General features: G+C 45.1%; 2 protein-coding genes across 2 annotated transcripts in view; both read left to right on the top strand.

The window, feature by feature from the left end:
• The first annotated feature begins 373 nt into the window (after positions 1-373).
• Positions 374-2,647, top strand: LOC127222966 (histone H2A.Z). The gene is made up of 5 exons (XM_051185433.1): positions 374-542; positions 976-1,053; positions 1,353-1,466; positions 1,842-1,971; positions 2,201-2,647. The coding sequence occupies exons 1-5, from the start codon at positions 540-542 to the stop codon at positions 2,260-2,262; spliced, it is 387 nt and encodes a 128-aa protein (XP_051041390.1). The 5' UTR covers positions 374-539; the 3' UTR covers positions 2,263-2,647.
• Positions 2,648-3,552: 905 nt separating this feature from the next.
• Dnajb14 (DnaJ heat shock protein family (Hsp40) member B14) overlaps positions 3,553-19,653 on the top strand; it is a 38,223-nt gene continuing 22,122 nt past the window's right edge. Inside the window, exons 1-2 of the mRNA XM_051185432.1 lie at positions 3,553-3,788; positions 16,220-16,391. Of these exons, the coding sequence (XP_051041389.1) occupies positions 3,656-3,788; positions 16,220-16,391 (305 nt within the window). The 5' untranslated portion in view covers positions 3,553-3,655. The remainder of the gene's footprint in view (positions 3,789-16,219; positions 16,392-19,653) is intronic.

Here is a 19,653-nt window from a genome sequence, read left to right as displayed (position 1 = left end):
GGGGGGGGAGGGCTCACGTGGTCCCGTCCACCCCGCGGGGAGCGGGGAGGGGGGCTGCGGTGGGGAGGGCGCCAGCGCGCCCCTCCCCGGCCTCTCAGCCCCTCCCCGCAGGCACGTGACGCCCGCGTCCGCGGCCTGGGCGGCGCGGCGCAGTCCCTGCCCTCCCGCCGCGGCGCCCTTCTCCGCCCGGTCCCGTCCCGCCGCCTCCCCCACTCCCCCTCCGCCCCCCTCCCCGCCGCCGCTCTCCGCGCGCCAATCAGCGCTCGAGCTCGCGAGCGCCCGCCCCAGCGGCCCGCTCCGCGCTCTCCCATTGGCCGGAGCCTCAAGGACGCGGCCCGAAGGCGGGCGGCAACCATTGGTGGGCCGAGCCAGCCGAGTTCCCGGATGAGGGAACATTCTGCGGTATAAAGGGCGCGAGGAAGGCGGGAGACGGCGCAGTTTGAATCGCGGTACGACGGAGGAGTGGGCGCCGGGATCTCGCTGTGCGTCCGCCTGGCCTCGTCTCTTGCTCGCTCGTCCGATCTTCAGCGCGGTCCGAGATGGTAACGTTGAGAGAGCGACGGCGGCCGGGCGGCCGGGCGGCCGCGGGCTGTGGGCTTGGAGCGGGCGGGGCCGCCGTCGCCGGGGGCTGGGGGCGAGGCGGCGGCGGTGGCGGCGGCGAGTGGGAGCGTGCGGAGACAGGGTCGGGCCGAGCGGAGGGAGCTGTTTGGGGAGCCCGCCGCTCCCCCGGGAGGGAGGCGACGACGGTTGGGGAGGGCGCGCGCGGCGCCGCGGGGGCGCGCGGCCGCGGCGGGCGCGCGGCCGGGGTCGGCGGGGGCAGCGGGCGGGGGCGAGCGGCGGCCCGGAGACCCCGGCGGGCCGCGAGCGCGCGCTCGGCCCCGGGACGCGCGGCCGTGGGGGAGGGGCGCGCCCGCCGCCTCGGTAATTCTATCCTCTCCGTCCCTCCCGGGCTCGCGGGCGTCGGCGGCGCCGCAGGCTGGCGGTAAGGCTGGAAAGGACTCCGGAAAGGCCAAGACAAAGGCGGTTTCCCGCTCGCAGCGAGCCGGCTTGCAGGTAGGCAGCTGCTGCCGCAGCCGCAGCCCGGTGGCCCGGCCTTTATCTTTGCACCCCCTTGCTTGTTTGTCGGCGCCTTGCATGCGTGTTCCATCTTTGCGTGGGTGATGTGTCGCGACTTGGCCTTCAGCGGCTGAAGATTGGGGCGGGGTGGGTTGGGGGGGGGAAACGTCGAGCTCGCGTGTTGCTGCCGGGGCGCCTGGGTGCACCACCGTCCTTGGCTTTGGCGCGCACATCATCCTTCCACCTTCGAATCTCCTATCATTGTGCATTTTTTGTTTGTGTGCGTAAAAATCCAGTTCCCTGTGGGCCGTATTCATCGACACCTGAAATCTAGGACAACCAGCCACGGACGTGTGGGCGCGACCGCAGCTGTGTACAGCGCAGCCATCCTGGAGTACCTCACCGCAGAGGTAAGCGGGAGTGTGTGTGCCTGTGATCTGGGAAAGGTTTGGGGGGCGGGGGGGGGGGGGAAAGTGGCGAGAGGGAAGGAGGAAAGTGATGCAAGAAAACTCCCAGGCTGTAAGCGCGGCGCAGAGGCCGAGAGAGCGCTAGAGGGAGCTAGTGTTCAGCCAAGGCTCCTGCTGAGCCAGAGTTTGCTGCTCTTGCAAAAGCAATTGCGTGCCCCTTCAGTCCTTTGCATAATTTGCATAATTTTGTCATTCAGGTAGTGGGGGGATGACGACAGTTGGTAGATTAAAACCACTGGGGTTTAGCCAGCTTCATGGATCTTGACTGATCCATGGGATCAGGGAAGTTGGAAGATTGATCAGAATTTTGCCTTTTAGGTACTAGAGTTGGCAGGAAATGCATCAAAAGACTTAAAGGTAAAGCGTATTACCCCTCGTCACTTGCAACTTGCCATTCGTGGGGATGAAGAATTGGACTCCCTGATCAAGGCTACAATTGCTGGTGGTGGTATGTTATCATTGAAACTCAGTTAAATTTCCAAGTAGAACGCTCTTAAATTTTCATTGCTTCTTTATGAAATTTGGTTTACACTTCTATCACTCAGTTTTTACTTTGTGTTTGAACTTTTTTTTTTTTTTTAAAGACCTTTCAAGTTGTAGATGTACCTACTTTGATTTTATGTGCTGTTTTAAAATGTTCCTACAGAAAGTAGAATTAATCCTTGTCACTCTCCTAGGTGTCATCCCACACATCCACAAATCTCTGATTGGGAAGAAAGGACAACAGAAGACTGTCTAAGGATGCCTGGATTCCTTATTATCTCAGGACTCTAAATATTCTTAACAGCTGTCCAGTGTCGGTGATTCCAGTGGACTGTATCTCTGTGAAAAACACAATTTTGCCTTTTTGTAATTCTATTTGAGCAAGTTGGAGGCTTAATTAGCCTTCCAGCCAACCAAATTTCTGCATTCGAGTCTTAACCATATTTAAGTGTTACTGTGGCTTCAAAGAAGCTATTGATTCTGAAGTAGTGGGTTTTGATTGAGTTGACTGTTTTTAAAAAACTGTTTGGATTTTAATTGTGATGCAGAAGTTATAGTAACAAACATTTGGTTTTGTACAGACATTATTTCCACTCTGGTGGATAAGCTCAATAAAGGTCATATCCCAAACTAGTTTTAAACTTGCTTAATGAACGTGTCTCTTAGATCTCATTCAGCTCCAGTACATTCTTTGCTTACTAATTAAACAGTTCTTTTGTAGATCCAGTCATAACCAATTTTGTCATAATGAAGTAGGCATGCAATTTGACAGTAATGTGGAAGGCACTGTATCCCAATGTGGAACATCCCCGACCCGTAGAGACCCCTGGGGTATAAGTAAAAGCCTCCACAGCCCCGACTGGTAGAGACACCTGGGGTATAAGTAAAAGCCTCCACGGAGACCAGACATTGCTGTCCACAAATGTTGGTCACAGGGATGAGTGCTATTTTCAGACTGGGATAACATGAAGACATGGGTTTGAGAAACCTCAGGCATGTTCCTTAAGAATACATTGCTGTGCATTTGCCCCTTTCCCCTTCCTGAGACAACATTCCTGCTACTTCCTGAGGCAAAACAAAACACGGAACAGGAGGTGCAGTGCAGCCTACGTAGGTGAAAAACTCCCTGCTAGAGTTACAGCTGACTTAACCAACCAGCAGAGCTGCATCGCCTGCTGGGCCCAGGAGGGGTGTGGGTCAGAAGTGCCCCCACTGGGAAGGGGGGGGGGTGAGCTCGTAATGTGCAGCCCCCTCCCTGACAGGCCCGAGGCCTCTCAATGGGCCCAGAGGCGGGGCCTCGGGCGCCTGGGTCTCGAACTGAGAGTGCGGGTCCCCTGTCCCCGCCCCGATGGCGCGGAAGGCGGGCTCCGGGGCAGCGCCTGAGGTCGCGCCGGCTCCCCTCCCCGGGGGCGCGCCACCCGCTCTGGCCGGGGCCGGAGCGCGGCAGGCCCGGGAGGGACGCGGCTGGCGCCGCTGCGGCCGCGGGGGGCGGGGAGGCGGCCGTGAGGAGGCGGAGCTGCGAGGCCGCCCGTCTCCGGGCCGCCGCCGCCGCGGTGCCCGCTCCTCCCCGCGCCGCGCCCGCCTCGCCTCCTCCGCGGCGGGCCCCCCTCGCAGCTGCGCGGCCGCCGACACCGAGGCAGGCGCGAGCCATGGAGGGCAACCGCGACGAGGCGGAGAAATGCGTGCAGATCGCTCGCGAGGCCCTGAGCGCCGGCAACCGCGACAAGGCCCAGCGCTTCCTGCAGAAGGCCGAGAAGCTGTACCCGCTGCCGGCCGCGCGCGGTGAGCCCCGGCCCCCGCCGTGACCCACCCCGGCCCCCGCGCCCTCCGCCCCGCGGGCCGCGGCCGCTCCAGCCCTCGGGGACGCCGGCCGGGCGCCGTGGGTGCTGGGTGACCGGGCCCCTCCCCAGATGAGCCTAGGCCCCTGTGAAGTGACAGGAGCGGCGCTCGGTGGCTTCTCGGGCTCCACCATCCCCGGGTTCTGTATGTAGCTCTTCCTTAAGTATCTTCAATACCTTAGATGACACTGCTTTTCCCAGGGAGAGGGTGACAGCCCCTTACAAGACCGCTCCACTTTGATAGGGATGCTGAAGTTACTAATGATTTCTAGTGTCTGATTTGATAATGACACCGTAAGTACCCGCAAGTTGGGCAAATCGCTGAAGAGTGGGGTATGGACTTACCCTACTTTAATTCACCTTATTCATTGCCTAACTCTCTAGGCTTCGAGGTAAAACAGTCAACACAAAACTCACAAAGCGCCAAGAATTGTGCCTAGTGTTTTGTATAATAACCCTCATTTATTCCCTAGACCGGTCCTAGGTTAACCCATGTACAGAGACTTTGGCGAATGAATGAATGAATGAATGAATGAGTGAGTGAGTGACTGAGTGAGTGAAAATACCTTGCCCAAGGTCGTATAGTAAGTGGCAAAGTCAGAATAGAAGCTGAGTTTTATCTCCAAATGGCCTTTAACTACTACCATTTCGCCTTGCCGATGGGATGACATTTTACTGTCGTTTAATGTATTTCCAGGTTAAGAGAATTAAGAGGAAACAATACAGGGCGTCTGTTTGACGATTGTTTTCTTAATTCTTTTTACATTGTTGAAGTCTTTTGTTTGTGCTGTTTTTCACTTTTATCTTTTTGTTACATTGGATTAGGGCAGGAAAAGACAGTAAAAGAAAAGTTAATTTTATTTATAAAAAGTGCAGCATAACATTTATTATTCTAATCGTTTTTAGGTGTTCGGTTTCGCAGTGTTAAGTATTTCCACATTTTCACATTGTGCACCATAGTATCTACTTTTTCATCTTACACCCTCTGCTGCCTAACTAACCCCTAACCTTCACCCTGCTGACACTTTTCATAGGTTAGACCAATTAGGTACCCGATCTCAGAGAAATCATACAGAATTTAACTCTGTGCCAGCTTAATTTCACTTAAGATCTTCAGATTTCATCCATATTTCAACATACGACAGATTTCCTTTTTTTCTTCTTCTTTCCTTTCCTTTCTGTTTTCTTTTTTTTTTGTTTGTTTGTTTGTTTTTTTTGTTTGTTTTTTCGAGACAGGGTAAACAGCCTTGAGTGTCCTGGAACTCACTGTAGACCAGGCTGGTCCCAAGCTCACAGAGATCTGCCTGCTTCTGCCTCCCAAATGCCGGGATTAAAGGCATTCGCCACCATGGCCTGGCCAGATTTCCTTTTTAAAAAAATGCTGAATGGCATTCTATTGTCCATACACACATGTGTATAGATAGGTGTGAGTGTGCCCATGAACATTCAAACATCAGTCACATTGGGGGGTACTTATGTGTGTGGGGGTGCGTGCCATAGCACCTTCATGAAGATGAGATGACAACTTGTGGGGGAAAGGCTCTCTCTACACAGTGTAGGGCTGCACACGGTCCTCTAACCTGTCACCAGCCATCACAGTTTAGTCACGCACTGTGGGTGGGCGCTTGGGTCCTGTCCACCTCTTGCCTATAGCGAATGAATATTGCTCCCGTGAGCATGAGTGTCTGCAGGCCTGCTTTCAGTTCTGCATTTATACCCAGAAGTGGCACTAGTGGGTCAGGGTAATTCTAATTTTGAAGTTTGAGGAACCACCACAGTGTTTTCCAGAGAGGCTGCACCGTTTAGTGCAACAGACACAGGGTGCAGTTTCCCAGTGTCCCGTTACTACACAGCACCTCCGGTTTTTGCCTGTTTTGATAGTGGCTAGTCCAGTGACTGTCAGGTGATAGTCGCTGTCGCTTTGATCGCAGTCCCGCTGATGATTACGGATGCCGAACGGTTTTCTTGTATCTACTTGACCATTTGTGTGTCCTTTGGAGAAATGTCTTTACTTGTTTGCCCAGTTAGAAGTCAGACTGTTTTCATTGATATTGTTGTGGGGCTCTTTGTACACTTGGGGCATTAGCTCTTTGACATCTCTAGCTTGCAGATGTCCTCTTTCCTTCCGTAGGTCATCTTTCCACCCTGTCATTTGTGTCTCATTTGTCAATTTTTTTTTTGCTGTGCTGTCTGGGCTTTTGGTGCCCTATCTAAGAAATCCTTGGCAGAAATTATTCTTGTGCCCCTCTTTCCACTGGGTAGTTAGATTCCAATTAGGTGTCATCTGGTCCTGGAGGAACAATTTGAGCATCAAAGTAGCAGACACTCAGCAAGGTAGCCTGGCTTTGCAGGCCTGGTTCTTCACAAACTGGCTTGCAACTGTAGTCAAGGGAGAGCCTGTAGTCCTTGGCTTTTTCATTTGAGCAGCAGGAACAGTGTGCTGATCCCATGATACTCTGAGGACAAAATGAACTGACATAAAGCATCTAGTAAGTCTTCATGAATCCTCTCTATTTTAAGTGAAATCATCTAAGAATCCTCAAAACTAGCCCAAATTCACAACCGGCCATGCTTCTATCATGTAAACAGCTAGAATGAGTCTCCTAAAGGACACTAAAAGTTCAGCATCCTTATTGCTCTGAAAGTCATAGGTGTAGGACACGTGAAGAAATGGAAGAGAGAGTCAGGTACAGAGATATTACAAAGATGCTGGGTAATTATCAAATAAAGTGGTAGGGTATAATTGTGGAAAAGTCTGAAAACAGTTCACATGCAGACTTTGCCTACCATGTCTATAACCAGGGACAAGATATTTAGCTATTCTAAGCTTTAATTACATGCAAAATGAAGATGTCATCACAGAGTTGATGTGACCCAAAATAAAACAGTGTGACTGTTCTGTGAAAAAAAATGTCTTTTACATAGAGTATTCCCAGGAAATGTTTATGGGAATTAAATAAGAACTGAGGAAATAGAAACATCTGGAATGTTCATGAAAGACCCTGATAAAGGTTTTGTATATGGGAAAATTGGTGCTTTTGAGTGATGATTCCCAAGCGGAAAGCTCAGTAAGCTGACTGACTGGATAGTCTTTTAGATTTGCTTGCACCAAGGCAAAAGAAAATACTGTGCTTTCGTTTCATTATCCTTATATTTTGATGAGTGGTGAACCACAAGATTAAATTCTAGTCCTCTTAGAGTTTCTTATCAAGTAAGGAGATAATCTGGTAAAACACTTTAGTAAACTGGCAAGCTCTTTTCTTGAAGAAAAGTTTGACACTGAGATGGATGAAGAACACTATTGTTTTCCATGTTTTAGTTGAGACTGTTCCTTTCAGCGTAGTTATCGACTAGCACAAATTTCAAATGCTCATACTCTGAGTTACATTGGTATGTTTGCTTAATTGGTATGGTTCAGTGTTTGGTAGAGGGAGAGGGTATCACTGTTTGGGGCTTGGTGCACATTTTTTGTTTTTGTTGTTGTTGTTTTAATTTATTCTTACGTTATGTGTGTGACTGTTTTGCCTGCTTGGGCCCATGGAGGTCAGAAGAGGTCATCAGTTAAAGTATGGTTGTGAGCCATTATGTGGGTGCTGAAACCAAATCCAGGCCTTTTGCAGAAGTAACACAGGTGCACTTAATCATTGGGCCACCCTTCCAGCCCCACACATTGTTGCTTGAAGCTTTAGATTTTCAGAGTAATTTGGAATATTTAGAAGTGTAGATTTTTTCTTCTTTTCCATTCTCCTCTTCCTCCCTCCCTCCCTTTTTAATGAGACAGATCTCACTATGTATCTCTGGCTGGCCTGGAACTCACTATATAGAACTTGAACTCATAGAGACCCACCTGCTGCTGCCTCCCAAGTGCTAAGATTAAAGGCATCTGAACCCATTATATCTGGCAAGCAGAGAAGAACTTTTTATTCTTTTCAAGAACATGGTAGCAGTTTGAATCAAATAGAACCACAGAATCTGCTGTAATGAATGAACAGATAAGTTTAAGTGCATGGATAATCTGTATATGCTCCCGGCTTAATAATAGTTAAAGTAATCCTTTTAGTTTATTTCCATTCATGTGAGAGACGAAGCCTATTTTTCTGCCCTGTTTCTTTGTATTTAATACAAAATTGAAAATTGTTCCTCCCTTTGTCTCATCTGATAAGTTTTTAAAACATCATGTGTATCAGAATCATTAGACATCCTATTTCTTTTAGGATCATTCCATTCTTTTCCTAATTGGCTTAATTAAAATTTAGTGATGAGAACATTGAAAACAATTATTTCTGTATCGGGAGTTATGTGTTAGAAAATTACTTCCAAATTCCCATTAGTGGTGAAACTCAGATGTTAGCTCTGAGGAGAGAGCTCTGAGTTGCGTTTGGACTTAGGGCTTGGGTGTAAATCTCCACTCCTGAGCTGCAGTTTTCTAACCAAAATATGAGTTCATTAATTCAACAGATGTGTATAGGACACATATTTCTGTGTGCCCGTGTGTGCCCGTGTGTGTGTGTGTGTGTGTGTGTGTGTGTGTGTGTGTGTGTCTGGTGCTCTCAGAGGTGGAAGGACCGCTTTGAATCCTCTTGAACTGCAGTTATGGACACTTGTGAGCTGAGCCATCTCTAGCCCCTGGCGGTTTTTTAGGTACTACGGAGTAAGTAAATAATATGATGCCAATCTCTCTTTTTTTTTTTTTTATGGCATTTATATTCTAAAGGAGAACTAAGTATCTGGTGGCTGTAACAATGATAGTGTGATTTCTGTAGTTCCATATCTCCCCTTTTTAGATAGGATCTAGTCTCCAACTCTACAGGTAGCTGAGGATGACCTTTAACCTCTGCTCCTCCTGCCTCCACTTTTCCACTGCTGGGATTATACATGGGCACAGCCACACCTGGTTTGTGTGGTACTGGGGGTCACGATTAGGGCTCCATGCATGCTAGGCAAACACTCTACCAAATTACCTATGTCCCCAGCCCACCTTCCATTTTGGAGCCTCGTTTTTGTATTAAAAAGCTATTTATGTATTTAATCTTGTGAGTGTGCGCATGTGAGGGAGCACACATGTACGCATGTGTAGGGAGAAGAGGTCATCTGCAGTTACAGATGGTTGTGAGCTGCCATTCAGGTGCTGGGAATCGAACTCAGTTTCTCTGGAAGAGCAGCCAGTGCGCTTAGCTGTTGAGCCATCTTTCCAGTCCGAAATAAAACGTTTGTAGTTACATGTGGTTACATTAGATGTGTTCTATGTTGTCACACCCACATATAAAGCATGTCCAAAATTAAATTAACTGTAAAATAGATTATGGTATAGAGTAATGATTATGACCAGTTTTTGGCAAGAATGTAGACGTCTACAAATGAGAATGGATAAAACAAGCTGCATGTCACCCATGAAAACAGTGACGAGGACATATATTTATTTCTGTAAAAGGATGACTTCAGCACGTCAACAAATAGAATAAAGCTTATGTTTTTATTTATTTGAGATAGGGTCTCACTCTGTAGCCTTGGCTGTCCTGGAACTCGATAAGTAGATCAGGCTGGCCTCACACTCACAGACATCCTCCTGCTTCTGCTTGACACTCCCTCCATTCGCATATAGAATTAAATAATAGTTCCGAATCATTATTTTCTCATACATGCAATGATTGCTAACACGAAGGCTTCCCTAGTCACATTGTTTAGTTAATAAAACTGGGTTTTGAGTTCCAGAGTAGTGGAATTTGTCCCAGTTTATTTAATTAAACAGATTGATTTACCTTGCTTGCATATGCTTCCATGTCTAGTGTGTACTAGAGCTCATGGAGGCTAGAGAGTTTCAGATCCCCTGAAACTGGAGTTACAGGTACTTATGAGCTCCCTGAAGTACGGGGGATCGAGTCCTCTTCCCAGCCCCTGTGCTGTTTTAACTTAGTGGATCCAGGAAGTTTATGAACACACATACACACACACCCTGCCATAATGCCATTGTTAGGTAGAGAGCCCATATGCATGGTATCGTAGGAAAATTTTCATTTGTCATTGTAGCTACTGAAAATCCAAAGCAGTTTCATCAAGCCTGTTTTAGACATCGCCTCATATCTAGCTGTACATGTCTAGCATACCAGGAACATTTTTTTTTTTTTTTTTTTAGCTAAGAATGAGACAATAAAGAGTTAGCCTTAAACTCCATAGTGGCCACCTATAAATATTCAGAAAATGACCATTTTCACCTCTGGTCCACAGCTTTTAAAAGTACGTTCTTCATTTTTAGTTGAAACTGTGAAGAGGCACACTCAGTTCATATTGGATATGAATGCTAAAGACTGGGCTGTTTTTATCTGGTGGTGGTGCTGGTTTTTAGTTTTCATTTTTTGACACAGGGTTTCACCATGTAGTTATGGCTGGCCTGGAACTCTATTAGTGGACTAGTCTGGCCTTGAACCACAGAGATCTATCTGCCTGCCTCTGCCAAGCACTGGGATTAAAGGTGTGCACCACCACTGCCGGGCTAACCCTATGTTTTATAATCTTGGTTTCTTTTAGTGGAAAATTGTGTTTCAGTATCACAATACAAGTACTAGGGACACTGCAAATACTAGATCTTTGTCTGTGGCTCTATTCAAAGCATAGGGTTGGGAAATGCAGTGTGTGAGTGTCTGTCTGTGTGTGTGTGTGTGTGTGTATGTGTATGTATCTGTCTGTCGGTTTTTGTTTGTTTTTAAAACTGGCTGACCAGGAACTCACAGAAATCTGCCTGCCTCTGTCTTCTGAGTACTGGGATTAAAGATGTATGCCACTATTCCTAGATAGTGTGTTGTCTTTTTAAAGATAGTCAGTTTATGAGTGTACAGGATTCCTTCAGATTCAAGGTAAGCATTCAGTCTTTGCTTAAACATTTCTGTCTTCCTTAGCTATAGTCCTGGTCTTGTGCAAATACACTCTGTGTTCCCACAATGGTAAAACTGACTAATAACACTTTAGGACATAGCCCTGTGCTGCCTGTACAGTAATGCAAGGCTCTCCTGAATAGTATGAACCCCCAAAACACCTAAGTTAGTATTCAAGTTTTTATGAATTTTCTCTGTTTACACGCACATACAATTTATTTCCCCTGAACCAATTAGAATAGTTGTAGATAGTTTGTCCCATTGCTGAATAATTCTGCATATATTTTATAAGATAAGGACATCCATATGTAGCCACATTATAATGATCCCATTTAGGCCATTAGTTAACACATTCATTTAAAGTCTGTCAGTAGACTCATTGTATCTGTTATGATAAAAATGGGGGGGGCATGTTTTGTATTTAATCCCAGCACCCAGGAGGCAGAGGCAGGAGGATCTCTGTGAGTTTGAGGCCAGCCTGGTTTACAGAGTGAGTTCCAGGACAGGCTCCAAAGCCACAGAGAAACCCTGTCTCAAGAAACAACAACAAAAACGTTTTTATTAATTGTTTTTTTATTTGTGTTTATATGTGTAAGCCTAGATGAGTTTATGAGCACCACATGTTTTGAGGAGCCTTCAGAGGACATAAGGTGTCAGGTCCCCAGGAAATGGAGTTACAGGCAGTTGTGAACCTCTATGTGGGTGTTGGGAATCAAACCCATGAGTATCAGATGCTCCTACCACTGAGCCCTAGACCTTTTAAACATTTTAAAAGGAGTTATTTGTCCTTTTACTTTTATGTGCATGAGTGGGTGGCTTGCCTACTTCAATGTTTATGTTAAAGCAGTACCTGCAGAGACCAAATTGGGGCATCAGATCCTCTGGAACTGCAGTTAGCCACCTTGAAGATGCTGGGTCCCAAACCTGGGTTCTCTGTAAGAGCCCCCTGTGCTCTCAACCGCTAAAGCCACTCTCTCTCCAGCTTGTGTTGTTTTTTTGTTGGGGCACAGGGGTGAAGGGGGGGGGGAGCAGGATAGTTTGTATACATCATCGTATTTTTTGTTTCTTGGCTTTGGCGTTTTTGGTGAGTATAATTAATTATTTTATAGAATTCCCTGAAGTTTGGGTTTGATTGACATTTTCTCAGGTTTTTTTTTTTTTTTGTTTTGTTTTGTTTTGTTTTGTTTTTTGCAGGAAGACCATAGAATTGATGTTTTGTTCTTGGTGTAACTTATCAAGAGACACATAATTTTAATTTGGACTTTCCTATTGAGACTACCTGCTCTCCCAATTAAGCTGTTGAGCAACACATTTTTCTACTATAAAGTTGACTTTATAATTAATTATTTTGTAATTAATAAATATTTTGTGGGGAGACATCATTGAAACTGTATAAATATATTCCTCAACACACTTTCCATCTCTTTGTAATGTGCATCGATGATTTTTTTTCTGAATTAAGTTCTGGTAGTTGTTAAAAAAAAAAAAGTGGAGTTTTAATTCCTTCATCATATGTTAGTTGCTCTCGATTCTTTTTGTTCTGAATGGATTCATGGATTCCCACTTAGCCTCTCATCATCATTATTTTGGTGCTAAAGGTTAGTCAGAGGGTGTCCTGCTTTCAAAGTCTTTTTTGACATACCTTCACCATTTATTGAACTTATTTACTTTTTAGCCCATAAGAGTTTTATATTTTCTGCCCAAAGGAATCAGCTCCCCACTATTCCTGCCTCCTTTTGGTGCAGTGAGATACAGAAGCTGAGAAATACAGAAGCTGAGATAGATATAGATGGTCATTGCTATAGGAGTATCATCACTGTGTCCAGTCCTGTATGTGCATCTGTTGTTTGTGTTGGCATTCCATTATGAGAAAGTGATTATTTTAATTTTTCATGTGTCTGGTGTCTGTAACCCACATATCACACGTATACACATAACTCACCTCTCATTTTCAGTCCAGTGCAACGTTGTTCGTTCTCACTGCCTTAGTCTTCTGTGGTAAAGAGGCACCATGACCATGGCAACTCCAGTAAGTGAAAGCATTCAACTGGGGACGTGCTTACAGTTTCAGAGGCTCACTCCATTATCATCATGTCAGGGAGCATGGCGGCAGGCACGGCAGGTAGCCGAGGGCTACTTAACTGATCTGCAGGCAGAGGAAGACACTGGGCTTGGCATGGGCTTTTGAAGCCTCAAAGCCCACCTTCGGTGACACACTTTTTCCAACATGGCCATACCAATCCTTTTAATCCTTTCAAATGTGCTGCCTCCTATGGACTAAGCATCCAAACAGATGAGCCTATGGGGGCCATTCTTACTCAGACCACACTCACATTCTTTATTTCCATGTCGCTTCTGCTGTTCAGCAAGCAATGTAGCTCCCACTTATTTCTTCATTTTCTGTGTGTTGTAAATTAACTCCCTAACTGCATAGATGCAGGCGGTGTCAAGCTGAACCATGTGTTTGGCTACGACTGTCTGTGTAGTTGGAAGTTTTTCTCTGTCACACCCGCTCCCACGGGACCAGTTTTTCTCCCGCTCACCAGGTCCCCGAAGCTGCTTATGAAATAGCACTCTGAGGCTAATATTAAATATAATTGTTTGGCCAATGGCTCAGACATATTACTGGCTAGTTCTCTCTTATAAATTTACCCATTTCTATTTGTCTTTGTATGGCCACAAAGCTGTGGCTTACCAATAATGCTCCAGCATGTTACTCCTTTGGTGGTTACATGGCATCTCCCTGGCTCTGCCTTCTTTCTCTCTGATAACTGTTTGGATTTCCCGCCTACCTATATTCTGCCTAGCCATTGGTCAAAACATCTTTATCAACTAATAAAAGCAAAACTTATTCGAAGCATACAGAAGACCTCCTAGGTCAAGTTTGATCCCAAAAATGTTTCTTGTCCCAAGCCTATAGGTCCTGCAAACGTTAGCTGACAGAAGGAACAGAGGGAGTGAGACCCTCATAACTTTCTAGCCCACTAGTTAGAGTATTGGAAGAGTATTTATAGTGTCAGAACACAGTATTTTATACACAGTCTTCTCTCAACCATAATTCAGTCTTAATTCTGCAAGTATGCATGTGATGTTTGCCAGTAGTCCTTATGCCAAGATGTATGCCATTATTTTGGATTTCTGAAGCTTGTGTCCTAGAGGGTCACAGGGAGAGTTTATAGATCTGTGTTCCTTAAGTTCTAGAATGCTGAAGACAGTTTACCTGTGACATTGCTGTTGAAGTATTAAGTTACTCTACATGTTACTGGGGTTAAAATACCCAACGAAAGCAATTTAAGGAAGGGGGTTTATTTTAGCCACCATAGCAGGAAATCCTAGCAGTAGGAGCTGAGGTTGCTTGGTCACAGGCATCTGCAGTCAGGAAGCAGAGAGAGATGGATGCTGGTGCTCAGCTTGCCTTGCCCTTTTCATGGTATGTAGGACCTGAGCCCACAGAACTGTGCTGCCCAAATGTAGAATGGCTATTCCTATCCCAGATAAGCTCCTCTAGAGACTATAGAATCCCTCAGAGACATGTCCAGAGGCGTATCTGACAGTCATCCTGGAGCCTGTCAAGTAGACATCAAGGTTAACCATGTCATTGGATAGGGAATCATTAGCTCACACTTATTTTTTTGGGTATGCAAGATACTCCAGGGTCTTGTGTGAGCGCCAGTGATGGACAAAGTCTAAGAACAGTCTCACTTTTCATTCATTTAAGTGTGGGTTTTTTTTTTTTTTTTGTTTCTGTGTTTGTTTTGTGTGGATACACAGCAATTTTACTTGAGTGTATCTCAGGTATTATTTCCTCTTAGAATTTCTGGTATTTTATTATGTCATTTAGATATTTTTATTTTTGTTGCTATGTCAGAAGTCATCTAATTACTGTATGTTGGTTATATTTTTTTCAAGATGTCTGTTTCCCATGTGTTGGCTTTTCTTCATCATCAGTATCTGCCACTTTCCTTCAAAATTTTTTTATTTTTTAATTTTGAAAATTTCAACCTTTATATGTCTTATTTCTCTGTATGGTACTCTCTGTTGTTTTAAGTAACTGTTTCTTGGTTTTTTGTTTTGTTTTGCTTTGTTTGTTTTTGTTTGAGACAGTGTTTCTCTGTATTGCTTTTGGAGCCTGTCCTGAAACTAGCTCTGTAGACCAGGCTGTCCTGGAACTCACAGAGATCTGCCTGCCTCTCTCTGCCTTTCTGAGTGCTGGGATTAAAGACATGGTTGTAGTTTGACTATTCCTATAGAGCAGGGTCCCTTGTTCACCTGCTGGCTTGACAAGTCTTTGTGGCACCACTGATTACTTTAGAGGTCACAGTTACTTTTCCCATACCAATACTTTGTATCATTTGAGCTCTAGCAAAAACAAAAACCAACTAGTCAACTAGTGTCCAGTGACTACAACCTAGGAGTAGCTGTGCTCCCCTTTAAGGAATAAATCAATTATAAAAGTGTAATTTCTGCTCATATGGACACAATTTTATTCTGTCTGACATGTAAACATTACAGTATTCTTTCTTTAGTGCATGCCTGAGTGATGCATCTTTCTATAACAATGCTGGTTCCAGGAGGTGTTGGCTCCTCTGGAACTAGAGCGTGACTGTGAAGCCACCTGATGTGGGTGCTGGGAGCTGAGTCTGGGTCCCCGGAAGAGCATTACTGCTCTCCTAACTGCTGTGCCATCTCTCTGGCCTCTTAAAATCTTTCTATTTTGTGTATTTGAAAGAATACTACTGTTCAACTCGAGTTGACAATTGTTTTTTCTACTTTAAAGATCGTACTTAAAAAGTCATATCTCCGTGTCCTTTGGTTCCTCTTGTTGCTGCTGAAAAATAAACAGATCTGATTTCTGCTTGCCTTTTTTGTTGTTTTTTGTTTGTTTCCAGACAGGGTTTCTCTATGTATCTCTCTCTGACTATCCTAGAACTCACTCTGTAGACAAGGCTGGCCTAGAACGCAGAGATCCATCTTTTTTTTTTTTTTTTTTAATAGTCTCATTAACTACTTTGAAATATCTTTTAAAAACCTGTAGTTTCACTGTGTGATAAGCATGTCATAACAATTAGATGATAGTGATTTCTAGTTATTGAGCTCTCCGAAATGACAGTTAATGCTCTGTAGACAGTTTTGTACTAAAAGAATCACAATATTCACTGTTTGTTTTGTGAGTTCTGGCTGGCCTGGAGCTCACAGATAATGCCTCCTCTAAGCCCAAGTGGTGGGATTAAAGGTGTGGGCCACCACACCCAGTGGGAGGTTTCTTATTTAAATAAACATTGCAGAGCCTGAATTGGTTGTTAGCTTGTGCCTGTAGTCCCAGCACTGGGAAACTTGGCAGAGTTGAGAGTTCAGACCAGCTTGGGCCCCATAGTTCTAGGTCAGCCCAAATGCATAGCAAGATCCTGTCTAAACAAAGGAAAAACCAAAACAATATAACCCCCCGCCCCAAGAAAAAGGAAAGGAGGGGGCTGACATTGCAATTTGTCTGCTTTATTTTCTGCAGCATTATTGGAAATAATTATGAAAAATGGGAGCACCACTGGAAACAGCACACATTGCCGAAAACCCCCAGGGAGTGGCGACCAGAGCAAGCCCACCTGCACAAAGGACAGCTCGCCCAGTAGTGGCGAAGGTGGGAAAGTCTACACCAAAGACCAAGTAGATGGCGTTCTCAGGTAGGAGTGAGTGTGAGCTTGTCACCCCCATGGCCATTGGTTCCAGTAGAGCCTAACTGATGTTATAATGCCTAAGAAAGGTGTTTGAAGTGCAGTTCAACAGGAGGGAAATGAAGGTGCTACCTGGGTGTCCCGTGCTTCATTTTCCTTGTGAGATCAGCCTGTTAGGAGCTAACTCTCCAGAAGGTTCCATTCTCCTAAGTAACAAGCCACAACTGTAAAATGATGATCTCAGCATTGATGCTATGCACTGTTCGGTCTGCAGTAGTGAAAGAATGGATTGCTTTGTTGTGATATGCAATTGAAAACGGGAGAGTTTCATAGGAGGAAAAAAGTTTGGAAGCAATGCTCTAAATTCCCTACACCTTTGTACACAGACACCACAGTGCCCCTTCTGGTTGTCCCCCACGGTGATCCTCTCTGCCTCCAGAGCCTCTCCATTTACTCCCAGTGCAGTAGAGCTGGGTTGCGCTGATCCTCCAGAACCTCCCTTTTAGAAATACAGCATTTCTAATGTTATAAAGGAGAAAGGGTTTTCTGGCAAATGGGCTAAGCTCTGAGGCACGAAATACTTCAGAATAGATGGCTTAGTTTCCTTTCGGAAGTTGAGGGAAGTGTGCTGCTGCGGCTGCTGCTGCTCTTTTGGGCAGCTGGAGCTTACAGGTGATGGACCCTGAAGATGACCAACCCGAGCTCTCAGGGTGAGTGGATCCCGTGGCATTGGGAAGTAACTAAGAAGGCATGGCTAACGCGGGGGCAGAGTAGTCTCATCCCTTGTCCTTGGACCCTGCTTTTGTCATCCTTTTCACTTTGTTTCCCTCAACATCATTTGTATGATTGGTACTTTGAGACTCGGGTTTTTATCTAGGAAGGAAAGTGTCTTGAATCTGATATTGATGTATTCGTGTCTTATTTTTTCCCTCTGTATGTGAATGCTAAAGCTTGACTGGACCATAGTGTCTGAATTCACAATGAGGGAAATTCTTCCCCTTCAGGTAAAGCCATGAAAGAGGACACTGGACAGGTGTGAGTGGTGGCAAGCATTTCAAAGGCGTCAGTGAAGCCATGTGCCGCGCCTTACCACATTTAACTGAATAAGGGAGACAAAGACTGCTTTCTGGCTTCTCTCGGGGACAAGCTATAAGGAAACAATTCCGGAAACTATATCCTAAAGCAAGTCGTATTTTCCTGTAGGCTTTACATTACACTAGGAGGACACTCTCCATGAACCCTCTTTCTTTCCATTTGGATTTATTTACTTTTATATGTTTGAGCGTTTTACTTGTATGTATATATGTACATTACACACATGCCTGGTGCCTGTGGAGGCCAGAAAAAAAGTGGCTGATCCCCAGGAACTGGAGTTAGAGAAGGTTGTGGGTGTTAGTTTTCAGGCCTCTCCAATAGTGGGTGCTGGGAACTGAACCTATGTTCTGTGGAGGAGCAGCAAGTACCCCTAACCACTGAGACATCTCTTCAGTTCCTCCTTGACTTTTCTGATTACACATTTAATTGTAATGTAGGTGATTTTTGTGACACCCCTCCCCCCCCAGAATAGAATCACTGATTTGCTTGGAAGTGTCACCAACAAACAGAACTATGGTTGTAAATTTTGGAAAATTCTATTCTTCCAGATTCCGTGCTGCTGTTTTGTTGTTGTTGATGTTGTTTTGTTTTGTTTTGATTTTAAATCTATATCTCCTCATCCCTACTTTGAGGTGTATGTGTGTGTAAGAGAGTGAGAGAGACAGAGATAAAGACATACAGAGAGAGACAGAGACACACACACAGAGAGAGAGAGAGAGCATGTGTGAGAGCACACACAGATGGACTTGCATGAATAAGGGAAGTATATTGTTTTCCTACTGGTGTGAGTGTGCATGTGTGTCTGTTTTTGTTTTCCCCAAAGGCAAGGGGACATGCCTTTGGGACATCTTGAGAATGAAAGAGTCTGTAGACTTCCATTATGGCTGTGAGATTGGAGGTAAAACTGTTGATGAGGTTGAAGTTTGAGGAGACTGGTAAAGCGTGGGTTTCTTTACAGATGGAATGGAATGAACTAGGATTTAGCATTGACTGAGAGTCCAGCCATATTTATGATCATAGTTCTTTATGGATGAATGAATTACTTTAGAAGGATTTACCTCCTGCATTACAGGTTGAGTGTCTAAGCCAATAACTCTACTGCATCTTTTAATTCTATATAATATAAATTACATTTACCTATATAATATAAATTATATATGTAAAATCCCCTTCTGGGAGCAATTATGAAACATTCTTTTACGTGAAATCCCTAAGTTATTTGAAATATTTCAGGCAGTCCTTATATGTAAGTTGCCTAGTTGGCGAGTGTATGTATATATTCATAGTAGACATCATAAATGTGGCCCTGGTGAGGCGGCAGATCAGAGAGAAGAGCCTGTACTTGTCATTTCATGTTTTGTTTTATGTATACACAAGGGGTTTTCCTTAGGAAAGTACACTGTCTAGATAGAGAGGATGATTATGCAAACAAGTTGCTCAGTAACAGTTTGGCTCAATGGGGAGAAGCCACGCAATGATCCTGTACCCATTGCATAAGTGCAAACTTACAGTAAGACTAAAGAAAAATTGTGTAACTTAGCAAGGGAGCAGTCTGTGCCACTAGGCTCTGTGTCTTTGAATTGAAATCGGTTTTAAAAATTGAGGAAAATGAATTTTATTTGGTTTTTAATACATCATTGTAAAAAAGACAGTTTTGTATTAAACATGTAAGGTCAGTGTGGAGTCTAACAGGCAGTTGTAAGTCTGCACCTGTTTCTATATAGCTCTGTCTCGTTTGAATTACAGTGACCAGAGTTTCAGATTCGATTCAGTCTCCCATGTCTTCCCCTGCCCATTTGTTTGTTTGTTGTTTAGACCAGCTCTTGGTGCATAGCCTCGACTAATCTTGAACTCGTTCATGTTCCTTCTGCTTCGGCCTCCCTGCAGAATACTGGGATTACAGGTCTTACTACATTTCAGCTCTTTAAATTAGAGGAAGATAAATTAAAGTTGTTTCAAACGAATGATGCCTTGACCCAGAAGTGTTTCCCCAAACACCAGTTCATTTAGAGTCTACTTATTTATTCGAGACAGGGTCTCACATAGCTCAGGCTGGTCTAGAACTCTGTGCAGCTGAAGATGACCTTGATTTTCCGGTTTCCTGAATGCTGGCGTCCTAGGTGTTTGCCAGCACACCCAGTTTATGCCATGCTGGAGAGTGAACCCGTGGCTTCAG

The sequence above is a fragment of the Phodopus roborovskii genome, unplaced genomic scaffold (genome assembly GCF_943737965.1).
Source record: "Phodopus roborovskii unplaced genomic scaffold, PHOROB, whole genome shotgun sequence".
Taxonomy (NCBI): Eukaryota; Metazoa; Chordata; class Mammalia; order Rodentia; family Cricetidae; genus Phodopus; species Phodopus roborovskii.
Note: the sequence above shows the minus strand (reverse complement) of the source record. Positions and strands in the feature narration are given on the sequence as shown.